The sequence below is a fragment of the Rhinolophus ferrumequinum genome, chromosome 13 (assembly GCF_004115265.2).
Source record: "Rhinolophus ferrumequinum isolate MPI-CBG mRhiFer1 chromosome 13, mRhiFer1_v1.p, whole genome shotgun sequence".
Classification (NCBI taxonomy): Eukaryota; Metazoa; Chordata; class Mammalia; order Chiroptera; family Rhinolophidae; genus Rhinolophus; species Rhinolophus ferrumequinum.
Genome location: NC_046296.1, coordinates 49,500,138 through 49,515,667, shown reverse-complemented (window position 1 = coordinate 49,515,667; position 15,530 = coordinate 49,500,138). Strand labels below are relative to the sequence as shown.

Sequence of the window (15,530 nt, the reverse complement as noted above, 5' to 3'; positions counted from 1 at the left end):
CAAGTTGTTGCATGTATCAATAGTTCATTCCATTTTATTGCTAAATAGCATTCTGTTGAATTGATATATCACCATTTGTTTAGACATCACTCTTTGACATTTGGATGTTGTCAGTTTTTGGTGATTATGAATAGAGTTGCTATAAACATTTGAGTAAAGGTTTTTATGTGAATGCAAGGTTTTATGTCTCTAGGGTAAATATGTAGAAGTAGGATTACAGGGCCATTTGGTAACTGTATGTGTAACTTTATAAGAAACTGTCAAAGTGGTGTGGCTGTACCATTATGCATTTCCATTAGAAATGGATGAGTTCCTCATACAACTCAATACCATAAAAAACAAAAAGTTCAATTAAAAAATGGGCAGAGGACCTGAACGGACTCGTCTCCCAAGAAGACATACAAACGGCCAGCAGATATATGAAAAGATGCTCAACGTCTCTAGCTATTAGGGAAATGCAAATCAAAACCACAGTGAGATACCACCTCACACCTGTTAGAATGGCTATCATCAACAAGACAAGTATTAACAAGTGTTGGAGAGGCTGTGGAGAAAAAGGAACCTTCTTACACTGCTGGTGGGAATATAAATTGGTACAGCCACTGTGGAAAACAGTATGGAGACTCCTCAACAAGTTAAGAATAGAATTACCATATGACCCAGCATTCCTCTCTTCTAGGTATCTACCCAAAAAATCTGAAAACATTTATCTGTAAAGATATATCTACCCCTATGTTCATTGCAGCATTATTCACCGTGGCCAAGACATGGAAACAACAGAAGTGTCTTCATTGGATGATTGGATAAAGAAGATGTGGTATATACATACAATGGAATATTACTCAGCCATAAGAAAGGATGAAATACTGCCATTTGCAACAACATGGATGGATCTTGAGAATATCATTCTAAGTGAAATAATCAGATGGAAAATTCAAACCATATGATTTCATTCATATATGGGATATAAAACTGAAAGCAACAAACAAGACAAACAAAAACTCATGGACACAGATAACAGTATGGTGGTTACCAGAGGAAAAGGGTGTTCGGGGAAGGTAGAAAAGGGTAAAGGGGGTCAAGTACATGGTGATAGAAGGGGATTTGACTTTGGGTGGTGAACATACAATGCAGTAAGTATACAGATGATGTATTATAGAATTGTAAACCTAAAACCTATGTAATTACATTGAACAATGTCACCCCAATAAATTTAATAAAAATTTTAAAAAAACAAATAAAAAAGATATGTATGAATTCAACTTATTGTACATCCTTATCAGAGCTTAGTATTATGTATTATTAAGAAGTCAATAGTACTCAAAGCAGTTTACAGATTCAATGCAGTCTCTATCAAAATCCCCATGATGTTTCTTTGCAGAAGTAGAAAAATGCACCCTAAAATTCATATGGAATCTCGGGGGATCCCACATAGCCAAAGCATTCTTGAAAAAGAACAAAGTTGTTTGACTCATCCTTTCTGATTCCAAAATTTACTGCTGTGGTACTGGCATAGACAGATGTATAGACTGATGGAATAGAAGGCATAGACATAAACGCTCAGGTACTCGTAAATCGTCAAATGATTTTCAACAAGGAGGCCAAAACCATTCTGTGGGGTAAATGACAGTCTCTTTCAGAAATGGTGCTCAGAAGACTGGATATCTACATGAAAAAACTGAAGTTGGACTCTTACCTTACATCATATACAAAAATTAACTCAAAATGGATCAAAGACGTAAACATAAGAGCTACACCTATAAAACTCTTAGAAGAAAATGAAGGGGGAAAACTATATGACATTGGATTTAGCAGTGATTTCTTGGATATGACACCAAAGGCACAGATAGCTAAAGAAAAAATAGACAAAATTGGACTCCCATCAAAATGAAAAACTTGTGCATTGAAGAGTAAAAAGGCAAACCACATAACGGAGAAAATATTTGCAAACCATATATTCAGATACATAGAGAGACTAATATCCAGAATATATAGAGAACTTCTAGAGCTCAACAACAAAAACAACCCAAGAATGGGCAAAGGACTTGAATGGACATTTCTCCAAAGAAGACATGCGAATAGCTAACAACCCCATGAAAAGACTCAAAAGATGGTACATTTCATCTGTATTTTCTTCTTTAAGCTCTTAATATTAGAGAAGTGCAAATCAGAATTACTGTGACATACCTCTTCATACCCATTAGAATGGCTGTTATTAAAAAAAAGAGTAGTGTTTTGAGGATGTGGAGAAATTGGAATCCTTGTGTACTTTTGGTGGAAATATAAAATAGTTGCTATGGAAAATAGTATTGGCAATTCCTTAAAAAATTAAAAATAAAATTATTATATGATCCTGTAATTCCACATCTGGGTATACGTATACCCAAAAGAATTGAAAGCAAGGCCCTGAAATATTTGTGCACCATATTGATAGCAGCATTATTCACAATAATCAGAAAAGTAGAAGCCACTCAAGTGTTCATAGACAGATGAAGAGATAAAATGTGGTGTTGTATGTATACAAAATAATTTTAGCCTTGAAAAAGGAAGGAAATTCTGACCCATGCTACAACATGGTTGAATCTTTTTTTTTTTTTGAAAGCTTATAAGAGTTTATTTTAGCCAAACTGATGACAATTGCCGGGAAGCAGTCTCAACAGACTGAGAAAGTACTCCATGAAATGGCGGTTTGCAGCTCATTTTATACATAGAATCAAAGGAGGAGGGTTACCTGACATCCACTGGCTCCACTGGCGGTAGATTAAAGGAGAGGGAAAGAGCAAAAGGTGGGGGGAATCTCTGGGATTGGATCACAGGGTTGAATCTTGAAGACATTATGAGTATGCTCAGGGAAATAAGCCAGTCACAGAATGACAAATACTGTGTGATTTCACTTACAGGAGGTACTCAGAGTAGTCAACTTCATGGAGACAGAAAGTATTAATGTAATGTAATGGTGGTTGCCAGTAGTTGGGAGAATGGAAGTTTTAGAAGACAGAGTTCATGTCTAATGGTTACAGAGTTTCAGTTTTGTAAGATGAAGAGTTCTGTGGATGGATGGTGCTGATGATTGTATACACCACTTCAGTGTACTGAATGCCACTGAACTGTACCCTTCAAAATGGGTAAAATGGAAATTTTTATGTTATGTACAATTTTCTACAGTTAAAAATTAAAAAAAAATCAGATGGCCATGTTTATGTGGGTCAGTCTCTGGATTCTGTTTTGTTCCATGGATCTATATGTCTATTGGCCAGTACCACACTTTCTTTATAGTAGGTCTTAAAATCTGATAATGTGTTTTGTCTAACTTTATTCGTTATCAAAATTGTTTTGGCTGTTCGAGTTCATTAGCCTTTTTAGATAAATCTTAGAATCAGTTTGTAGCTAAAAACTCCTGCTGGGATTTTGATAGAAATCGCATTAAATCTATAGAGTAATATGGGGCTTCTTGACATCTTTACTGTGTTGACTCTTCCAGTCCATGACCATGGTTTTTTTTTTAGGTCTTCTTTGATTTATTTCATCAGCCTTTTGCACTTTTCACCATACATATCCTGTACACCTTTTATTAGGTATATATCTTAAATATTTTATTTTGGTTTAGAGCTATTGTAAATTGCTACTTTTCTTTGTAAACTTCAGTTTCAGATTGATCATTTCTAATAGATAGAAATTGAATTGATTGATTTTTGTATATTGACTTTGTTTACTGCAACCTTGTTAAACTCATTTATTAGCTCTATTTTGTTTTAGTTTTAGATTCTTTGGAATTTTCTTCAGCAGTAATCATGTTACTAGGTAGTAATCATGTTACTTGTTAATAGGGGTAGTTTAATTTCTTTTCTAATCTGTATGGCTTTTAAATCCTCATTTCTTACTGCAGTGGTTAGATCTACCAGTATGATATTGAATAGGAGTGGTGAAAAGTACATCCTTGCCTTGTTCCTGATCTTAGCGGGAAGTCTTCATTCAGTCTTGTACCACGGAGTAGGTTGATAGTAAGATTTTTGTAGTTGTCCCTTATCAGGTCGAGGAAAGTCCCTTTTTTTTTTTTTTTTTTTTTTTAATTGGGGAAGGGGAACAGGACTTTGTTGGGGAACAGTGTGTACTTCCAGGCCTTTTTTCCAAGTCAAGTTGTTGTCCTTTCAATCTTAGTTGTGGAGGGTGCCATTCAGCTTCAAGTTGTTGTCCTTTCAGTCTTAGTTGTGGAGGGCACAGCTCAGCTCCAGGTCCAGTTGCCGTTGCTAGTTGCAGGGGGTGCAGCCCACCATCCCTTGCGGGACTGGAGGAGTTGAACTGGCAACCTTGTGGGTGAGAGCCCACTGGCCCATGTGGGAATCGAACCAGCAGCCTTCGGAGTTAGGAGCACAGAGCTCTAACCGCCTGAGCCACCGGGCCAGCCCCGAGGGAAGTCCCTTTTATTTCTATTTGCCAGGTTTTTTATTTTTAAAATAATGAATGAAAGTTGTATTTTTCCAAATGTATCTACGGATTTGATCATGCAGTTCTTCTGTAAGCTACTAATATGGTAGTTTACAATGATTTTTGAACATTGAACCAGTTTTTTATTCCTGGGATAATCCTACTTGGTCCTGGTATATTCTTCTTTTTATATATTGCTAAGTTCCATTTGCTTTTATTTTGTTGAGGATTTTTGGATCTGACTGCAGAGAGATAATGGCATGTAGTTTTCTTGTACATCTTTTTCTAGTTTTGGTATTAGGTTAATGCTGGCCTCATAAAATGATTCAGAAGTGTTCCCTCTTCCATTTCCTGGAAGAGATTATATAGAATTGGTATTACTTTTTACTTATATGTTTGATAGATTTCTCCAGTGAAATTTGGTAGGCCTAGAGGTTTCTTTAGAAAGTTTTTAACAATGAATTAATTTTCCTCACTTCACATTATGTTTCATTTTGGATGTTTTGTTTGTAATTTTCAAGGAATTGGTACATTTCATCTATATTTTCAAATTCATGTGTGTAGATCTTATGTGTATTATCCCCCAGTTATCTTTTTAACATTTATAGTGTCAAATTTATTTATTTTGACAACCTAAGTTGACAAATTTATGTGCGTGGAGTTAGTCATACCATTCTCTTATTTTTCAGTTGTCTGCAGGATCTGGAGTTTACCTCCTCTTGCATTCCTGATATTGGTAATTTGTTTCTTCTTCTTTTTTTTTTTTATCTTTGCCAGTCGTGCTCGAGGTTTATCAATTTCATTGATATTTTCAAAGAACTAATTTTTTGCTTATATTAATCTTCTGTTATTTTTCTATTTTCAGTTTCATTGAGTTCTGCTATTATTTCTTTCCTTTTGCTTGTTTTGGTTTCATTTTTGCTCTTCCTTTTTTGAGTTTTCTTTAAGTAAAGCATAGGTTATTGATTTGATACGTTTTTACCCCATCCTAATATAAGCGTTTAATTCCTATAAATTTCACTCTAAGCTTTAGCTGCATATGACAAATTTTGATGTTACATTTTCATTGTTGTTTAATTAAACATTTTCTGAATTACCTGAGACTTCTTCATTGACCCTTGGGTTATTTAGGAATATGTTGTTTAATTTCAAGTATTTAGAGGTTTCCTGTTATATTTCTGTTCTTGATTTCTACTTAAATCCATTATGGGTAGATAACATACTTTTAATTTTACGTTTATCTTTGTTAAGGTGTGTTTTATGACCCAGGATATGACCTGTCTTGATGGATGTTCTATGAGCACTTGAAAAGAATGTGAATTCTACTGTTGATAGGTGGAATATTCTGTACATGTCATTGCGTTCAGTTTCTCTATGTCTTTGCTAGTTTTGTGTCTACTAATTCTATCAATTACTGAAAGAGGAATGTCGACGTCTCCAGCTTTAATTATGGATGCCTGTTTCTCCTTTCAGTTATGTTAGTTTTTGCTTTATGTATTTTCAAATTCTGTTAGGTGTGTATATATTTTGGATTGCTTTTCCTTCTTTCTTAATTGACCCTTTTGTCATGTAATGTCCTCATTTATCCTTGGTGATGTCGTTTGCTTTGAATATAGACATTCCATCCTTTTTTGATGAACATTTGCATGATGTATCTTTTTTCCATTCTTTTTTATGCTTTTAGAAGGGCAAAAGTTTTTTATAGACATCATAGACTTGGATTGTGTATGTATGTTTAAATTCATTCTGACAATCTGTCACTTGGCATGTTTCGGTCATTTAATATAATTAATATTTTGATTTAAATATTCCATTTTATTCTTTTTTTTTTTCACTTGTTTTTCTCCTTTTATGCTTTTTTTGGTTATTTGACTTTTAAATTATTTTGTTTTAATTTATCAACTTTTTTGACTTATTTGTATTTTTTTTGTAGTTACTCCAGGGATTACAACATATATATTTTTCACAATCTATTTAGAATCTATTTCGTATTTTACTATTTTGAATGGAATGTACAAACCTTTCCATCATATTGTGCCCTCCCCTCTTTTAAGTTGTAGTTGACTAATTTGTTACATTTCTATACATTGAAAACCCTGTCTGACAAAATAATGACTTTTACTTTCAATTGTCAAATGTATTTTAAAGAACTGAGCTGAAGAATCATCGTTGTATTTAGCCGGATATTTACTATTTCTTCCCTCATTCCTGATAATCTTGAGTTTACTTCTGAAATCCTTCCCTTTCTGTTTGATGAACTTTCTCTTGGAGTTCTTTTAAGCAGCTTTGCTGGCAAAATTTCTCTTTAGTATTCCTTCATCTGAGAATGTCTTTATTTCCACCTTCATTCCTGAAAGATATTTTTGTTGGATACAGAATTTCTCTTTTCAGTGTATAAAAAATGGTCCACTTCCTAAGGAACCCCGTGGTATTTAATAATAAAAGTGCTTTTATTGTTAATTTTATTACTTCTCGTAAGTAACATGCTTTTCACTGGTTGCTTTCAAGATTTTTCTTTGTTAGTTTTCAGCAGCTTATTGAGTCTTCCTGTGAATTTTTAACCTAGTTTTGTAAAGTTTCCCCTGCCCAGAAAGAACATCTGCACTAATAAAACCCATTAGTTGTCAACCAAGGGTCTGCAAACTAAGGCCTGCCACCACCTCTGTGGCTCTCAGGCGGTCTACTGATTCTCTAACTAAAGTGTTATGGGAACATGTCCACACCCATTTATTTACATATTATCTATGGCTACTTTGTGGTACAGTGGCAGAGTTGAGTTATTGTGAGAGAGACCGTGTGTGTCTTGAAGTTTAAAATATTTACTGTCTAACCCTTTTATAACAAATTTGCTGATACCTGGTGTAGATGGGAGGACATATGAGTTTTTTCTGTACTGAAATTTCCTCTTGAAAAAATTATTTTATCCATGTATGTTTTATAGTCTTTTTACAATTATCTCTACATAAAATTGTAACGTGGTACAGTGTGTGGTACAGGGTTTGTGCAGGACTGTTCCTCCCTACTTAAATACCCAAAATAAGTTTCAGCCAACTTCTCTTGAAGACATAACAAAACATTAGTTAAGTAACACCTTTCTTTGGGAAATTAATTTTTCAGACATTTGTAAACTCATAAGGTAAGCAAAATGAGTTTCTGTTAAATAACTGGTTTATGCCAAAATGGTATTTAATTTTTTAAAGATAGGCATGGGAGATTTAAGTAGGTTGTAAGTTTGTTAATGTTGTTGGTAACATTAAAATTTACTGTGATGAATAGTAACACTATTAAAACTATGAACCAAAATGATGTAAATAAAAGTATAACTTAATATATTGTACAAGAGTTTGAAAAGATGTTTTCTTACTGAATGACACAATCAGGCTCCAATATAGGTTTCTTGGTTTCTTTATCTTTTTTATGGACCTTTATGTGCTTAAAATTGTTACTCTTATAAACTAAAAATAAACGTTGAAATTTACCTCTCATTGTGAAACTTGTTTTTTCCTTTACGAACAGCCAATTCTAGGTCAAACTTAAGCACACATGGATTTCATTTTTAACTGAAATAAGAATTTATGTCTTTGGTCTTGTTTCTTGTTATATAAGAAACGTTTTGCTCAAACATGTAAGAAGGTGGAAAGTTCCACAAAATAGTCTTTGTTCATTGCAGGATATTTTTCCTTCACAGAAATTTAGGACTTGTCTAGGGGCAGATCGGTAAAATCTAATCTTGAGTGTACTGTTTTCAGACTACGTTAACAAAGCTCTATCTCTTAATGTTCGAGGCTGAGTAAGATTCAGAAAAAAGGTTGGTAGTGGGTTGAATAATCTTCCCTCAAAATTCACATCCACAGAGAACCTCAGAATGTGACCTTATTTGGGAATATGGTCTTTGTAGATGTAATTAGTTAAGACGAGATCATAGAAGCAGGAAGAACCTTGGAGGGAGTATAGCTGATACCAGCCTACTGTCTTCCCTGCTGTGTAGTACAGCACTTCTACATTATGGATGAGCTTTCTTAAGTCAAAAACGGAGAATGGACTCATCCGAATGAACATGCTGCTATATGGATGAGCCTAAAAGACCTCCGAAGAGATTGCCAACAAGACTGTTTGGTCATTGTGCATTGCTTTGAGTGCTAATACTGCATAATGTAAGAAGTTCAAAAACCAGTGTTGACTTTTTATAGTTATGATCTCTTGAGGAATCTCTGGGGACGTTACATGAAATCTTGGGGTTGCATGGAAATCCAGTTGAAAAACTTTAGCGTATATTCTCACATTTTATACCTCTCTGGGAAAATTTTAACAAAATTATGATTTTTATAGTTTGTTACCTAATTACATATCCCTAAAACAATAAAGCAGACTTTGTAGTTTGTTTTTTTTAAAAAAATCATAGCTATGGGGGCGCAGACACATACGGGAAATCTCTGTGCTTTCAACTTGATTTTGCTGTGAACCTAAAACTGCTCTAAAAAAAGAATAGTCTGTTTTTAAAAAAATTATAGTTAATGAGTTTTGAAACTATCTTTATAAGTTCTTACATAATTCTACTCTCAGTTCCTATAATTTGCATTGTTTTCTGTGGTTTCTATCTAGAGATCAGAAGTGCTAGGTTTATATTCCTATTTTATGGTATTACAGAGATTATTTTCCTGTATACTAATACATTTTGAATCTCCAGATCTGGGACTGAACTATGGAAATGCCATGAATTTTTTCTTTGTTTTATGTAGATAACGAGTTAGTTCCTAATCAGTTTTGTAATGCCTCCAAGCTGTTTGTTAGAGTCCAAGGGAGCTATAATAATTTAGGATTAAGAAAGCCAACCCTAATATTCATTGATTATGTTTTATAGCTGTCCTAGAGGTTGATGTATAGGACCCTAATTTATTTCCACTTTTCTGCTTTTGTATTATTAGGCAATAGCAGTACTAATAACCGAGATGTTCTATAGAGTTGTGGTAGGAATTTAGAATGAGATATACTAGTAGCAGGATTGCTTGCCTACAGAGAAGTTTCTTTAATGCAGTAAAATTTTCCAATTGATCATTCTTAAAGTCTTTTATAGAGATTGAATTTGTGGCAGAAACACTTAATATTAATCTCTTTACACACTTCCTTACGCATTTAAATGTAAAATCTGATGTTATCTTTTCCAAACATGTTTTTGGTATTATGTTTAAAGCTTCTGCCTATCTGTTACTGTCTTTTGTAAGAGTTCTTGAAATTGTACTCTTACTCTGAGAAATTTTGTGGTTAGTGTGTTCACTGACTGTCCATTTGTGCTCTGACACTGACTCAGCAGAAACCTCAGGGAACATTGATTTTCAGTGTTAGTTGCCTGTTTTTTCAGTCGTAGATGAACCTAGGCTTTACTGGTTCTCTTAGGTTATAAATATTTTGCATAATTTTATCTCAGAAATAAAAGCCTTTTACGGTGTTACCTATAAATTATCCATGCTGACTTTATGCTTATTGAGTTTTGCAAAAAAAATTAACCAAAAATACGAATATTTTAAAATTTTGTTCTGAACACTTTAATTTTGAATGAGTATAGTACAAAGAACTTCCTTATACCCTTTACTTAGTTCTACTAATTATAATTTTAAATGCATTACCACGTTTGCTTATCATTCCCCCGCATATATGTACATATTACTTTTGTTCTATTGAGAGTAAGTTACATAATCATACCCTCTACCCCTTACTATTTATTTCTAAGAACAATGACATTTTTTTATTACAGCAATGTACTTGTCAAGTTGATAATTTCACACTTTTATCTGATCTACAGTGTATATTCCCATCTAATCAGTTGTTCTGATAACGTGCTTTAGAGCAATTTTTTCCAGTCCAGGATTCTATATTGTATTTAGTTGCCATGTAAACAATTATTTTTAATGGACTATTGGTCTTAAAAATCTTAAGTGTTGAATTTTTGTTCTTTTAACAGCTAAACCAGGTGGACAGGTGAAGTGTCAGTATATTTCTGCCGTGGATAAAGTTATATTTGTGGATGACTATGCAGTAGGGTGTAGGAAGGACCTTAATGGAATCTTGTTGTTAGACACTGCTCTGCAAACTCCAGTTTCAAAGCAGGATGATGTGGTTCAGCTTGAATTACCTGTTACAGAGGTAAGTTGAAATAAGTATCAATGTACTTTTCTACTTAATGTAATCTCAGACCTTTTAGCTGTTAAATGAAATTAGATTGTCCTTTGAGGACATATATGTAGCCCTATAAAAACAAAAGAAGTAACTTATTGATCACAGCTTTATTTAAACACTAGTCTTTCCTGTGCATAATTAATGGCTGTGCTCGAAGTGGTATTTAAGTGTGAACTGTACAGGTTAAATCACTGTAACTGAGACCCCCCCCCCCCAAATACTACAGCTTAAACGATAGTTTCTTTCCAGTAACAGGGCTAAGTGTAGGGGCAACTTTGCTTACCTCAGTACTTATTTTCCATCTTGTGAGTCCAAGACAGTTCCTCCAAGTCTCACTATTTCCCAGTCAGAAGGAAACGGAGGGCAAAAGGCCAGTGCCGCACAGTGTGTCACGGCATGCTTACCCTCCCTTTTCTTTCTCCCTCCTTTCCTGTGTTTCTCTCTTTCCCTCCTCTCTCTCTGTCGTAGTCTGTGTCTCTCCTTCATTCCTTCTTGTTCTCTTTCACAAACTCGCTTACAAATGCCCTTTTCACATTCACCCCGCTGACCAGAATTGGTCACATGGGCACATGGCCACATCAGGCTGAGAAGATTGGGAAAGATGTGGTTTATTTTTTTAAGTATTAAGAAAAGGAGAGGAATACGTATTAGTGGACAACCGGTAATCTTTGCTATGTATCATGTCTCTTAACAATCCTAATTTGAAATTTCAGCCATATTCATTTTTCTGTAGTGTTACATGTTCATTACTTAATTTGTAAATGTATCGTAACTCAGACTTTTTTGTGTGCGTTGATGTTCATACTATGTAATTTGAAAGTACATTTAAAACTTTTTTGGACTTTAAATCATCTTAAATAGAATATAAAAGATTATAATGTTGTGCTTCCTAAAAAAGTGAGATATTTTTTCTGCCTTCATACAAGTTGTTTTACATTTGGAAATTGATAAGGTTAGTTGATAAAAGCGGTATAGTATATTTACTATTTTTAGGACATGAAAAGTGTCAGTGTGCAGTGTACCCATGTTTTTATTCTCTCTGGAAGGTATATTTTTAAAAAAGATACCAACATATGTCCATTTAGATTTCACATTTAGTGTCATATCACTGTCGTCTATTGTATGTTAATATTGAAAGCATGTGGCTGGAAATTTGAGTTCTGTAAACAGAGTGGCCATCTTTTTGTCATTAGAATATCTGGATCTGGGGCCATGTCTAAAATCTTTGGACAGAGAATTAATTAATTCTTGTTTTGAACATTTTTTCCTCCTAATTTAAGGACTTGAGATCAGGTGATACCTTAATAAAGCCAATATCTTAATAAAGGATCTGTATTATATTTACCCTGAAAGGTGATATCAAACTGTTCAGGTTTTAAAAAGAACAACAAAATCACAGTAAAATATTTGAAAATTTGTATGAAATAACCCTCAAGTCTGTATTTTTCCTACTGCACTGACTGAAATGCTAGATATCTAGCTGGCTTCTACCACCTCCCCCACCTTGCTGGCTCTTAACATCTATTGCTGGCTTTCTCTCTTTTTACCTAAATAATTGCATCTCTGTTGTTCATATAATTTTGTTTGTAGGCCTTCCAACATCCCAGGCATCCTTTACGGTGCCATTTGTCCTTAAAGTATGGGGTCCTAGGTTTGTTTGGATCAGTACAGATGTATTCTCCATGTATTGACCACATTTTTGATTAAGGTAGTTCATATTGAACATGTAGGTAACAATGCAAAGGGCTTTTTTATATTATCTTCTGATTTAGTGAATGTCCCCTCTTATGGTTTTGCGTAGTTTATTTAAAGCTCACTGAAAGATTTTACATTTATCTTTAAAATTTTCCCTCTATTGTTTTTGTTCATTGTTTCATCTTGTCCAGTTTTTCTATCTTGCTTTGGTTTATAATAGCTTCCGTGTAGTAAAACTTTACTGTGTGGTAATACACTAAATACATTGGACTATGTCATTTAATTTTATAATAGCCCTTCACATCATTATTTGATTAAATTTATTAAATTAAAAGTAGGTAAGCTTTAGTATAGTACCTGTCAGAATCATTGCAAATTAAATTATTTGAATAGGGATCTGAATTTAACATTTTTTGTTGTGTTAATTTTCTGTGATCATTTTTTTCATTTAGGCACAACAGCTCTTATCAGCATGTTTAGAAAAGGTAGATATTTCTAGTACGGAGGGTTATGATTTGTTCATCACACAGCTTAAAGATGGTTTAAAAAATACATCTCATGAGACTGCAGCAAATCACAAAGTTGCTAAGGTAAGAAGTTAAAAAAAGTTACCTTGTTTGGGGTTATAATAGAAAATATACCTCCATACTTTTCGCCTTTCTCTGTCCTCCCCTCCCACCCCCATCCTCTTTGGAAATATTCTAATTCTAGATTTTTCTCTCTTAAAAAAAACAGAATGTGCTTATAAGTCATCTCAATGTTGAAACTATTTTTACTGAAGTTTAACTTCAGTTTGTGGGAACTATTTTACTTACTTTGTTCCTAAAGCTTCTATGCTTGATGACCCCGTATTGGTCGAGAAGCTGGCTTTCTCTCTTTTTACCTAAATAATTACAATTATTTACCTAAATAATTACAAGAAAGAGACTTTCTTGTCAGGTTATAAGCTTCCATGAGAAATGGAATATGTCTTTGGAAATGGGCTATTTTAGGCTTTGAAATTGAAAGAAAATTTTTTTTGCATGACTAGGATGTCTGTAGGAGATGGTGCTTTGAATTAAATCCTTGGCTATATTTAATTCTGTGTTTTTCTTTAAGATCTTTTCTAAGTTAAAATTGTAATGCATATAAAATTTCTATATCAGAGGATATAAAGTAGAAGGTAAAAACTATTTTCGTAAAAACAACTTTCGCATTTATAAATATTTTTTTCTCAAGTACAAGTTGTAAAATACTGTGATACACTGTCTTAGTTTAGTCTGTTTGGGCTGCTGTAACAGAGTACCTCCGACTGGGTAGTGTATAAACAATAGACATTTACTGCTCACAGTTGTGGAGGCGGGGAAATCCATGATCAGGGTGTCAGCATGGTTGCCTTCTGGTGAAGTTGTTCTTCCGGGTTCATACCTGGCGCCTTCTTGCTATGCCCTCACATGGTGGAAAAGGACACGGGATCTCTGTGGAGCCTTTTTTTTTTATAAAGACACTAATTCCATTTATGAGGGCTCTACCCTCATGACTTCATTATCTCCCAAAGGCCTACCTAATACCATCATCTTCGGGGTTAGGGTTTCAACAAGTTAATTTTGGGGGGGACACAAACATTTAGACTATAGCATATACCTTATTTTCACTTAATGTATTTTGAGTATCTTTTCATATCAGTTCTTATAGATCGTCTGAGTTTTTTTCTGATAATTATATTGAATTTTGTTCTATAGATTTATGATGATTTTTATTAATCCTTATTCTACCGATGGGACATTTTATTTAGTAAAACAGAAACCATATGCTGCAGTCCAACAGAGAATTTATTGTAAAGAATTGATTTAACATGTATTTGAGAACTGAAAAAGTAAAGAGGAAACACTGAGGTGACACACAGGAAGTGGCTCTCACCTACGTCTGCAGGAACAAGAGGTTAGGTTTATCAGACCCTACAAATTTATAGAGTGGGCCCCATGGGTCTGGGACTCAGATTTCTGAGGAGGAGCTGCTGCCCAGCTGGTACCTGAGGAGCTTGGAGCTGGTGGAAGTGAGACTCATGTCTCTGAAGAGCGGTGCTGCTGGGCTGATGTTAGTACCTCTGAGGGAGCTCTATGAGACTAGTTCTGAAAGCGCTAAGAAAACAACAAAAGACTGCCGGGAGAATCAGCTGCTGCCACCTGGTCTGTTGCTGAAACAGTGTTAAATTAACAGCAATGATAATAGCGAGGAGCTAGTTTTTCTCCCCTCATCATGCTTTCCAGTTTCCATCCTGTGTTCCTTTTGTCAGAACTCAACAGCCAGGAAACTGGTTGGCAAAAAAGAAATATAGTTTGTATAGTTCCAGCCCCAACACGACACTGAAGAGAAATAGAGGGTAGGTTTGGAGATTAGAGACAATAGTTTAGTGACTGACACATTCCACGTCTTCGCCTACTCAGCATCTTCATCACATACTGTCTATATGTATTTAAACTTTAGTACAACAAAAATATTATGCTTTTACTTAACAAGAGGCACTGTTCCTTTTTACAAAGGAAGACTCTCTCCATCCACATGAAGGAGACGGAGAGAGGGACAAGTTGCATAAACATTTGTCTCATGGATAGGTATTAATTCCTATTAGGGACTACTAAGAAGTTTCAATAGATATTTTATCCATCCCTAGGTAATGTTAACTAATCTTAAAATTTAGTTATGTCTCAGCCGTTTAGCTAACAGAACTCTGCTGTCTAAAGACTACATTAACTGTAGCCAAAAATTCTTGTATAAAATAAGCCTGTATATCTGTCAATGTGTATCTAAACGTCTGTTTGTCTGTCCATCCATCCATCCCTCCATCCATCCATCATTTATGTAATAAGGGAAGAAAATGTGCATAACTGCTCTATCCCTCAATTTTATAGTGGTCAAGAGGATATACTTGATATTTATCACCTTCTACCTATTCCATATTCTGTTTGTCCTCAGCCAGGACCTCAATTGGCAGGTGTCTACGTGGTGGAGAGACCCAAGTCTTCACTCATGTGGCATTCAGATTCTCAGTGGTGCTGTGTTTAAGTTGTTGTACACTCACTTTTACTGTTGGACATAGAAGGACTTAGAGGCACTCTAGAGAATCTCCTGGATTCCATTTAAGTTCTCTTTGCCCCTTTTATTTAGCATCAATCCCTTTTCCCTTGTTTGTCAGTTTTAATCATACCAACCAGTAGAATAACCTCCTTCTTTGCCTGATGCTGCATAGCAGTGTC

At 34.5% G+C, this 15,530-nt stretch overlaps 1 protein-coding gene across 10 annotated transcripts in view; it reads left to right on the top strand.

The window, feature by feature from the left end:
- BIRC6 (baculoviral IAP repeat containing 6) overlaps nucleotides 1-15,530 on the top strand; it is a 210,029-nt gene that overhangs the window by 17,172 nt on the left and 177,327 nt on the right. For all 10 annotated transcript variants that reach the window (XR_004424875.1, XM_033125536.1, XM_033125539.1 and 7 more), the window contains exons 2-3: nucleotides 10,385-10,566; nucleotides 12,747-12,884. Coding sequence is in view for 9 of the 10 variants with exons in the window: in XM_033125536.1 (XP_032981427.1) it covers nucleotides 10,385-10,566; nucleotides 12,747-12,884 (320 nt within the window). In the remaining variant the exon portion in view is untranslated. The remainder of the gene's footprint in view (nucleotides 1-10,384; nucleotides 10,567-12,746; nucleotides 12,885-15,530) is intronic.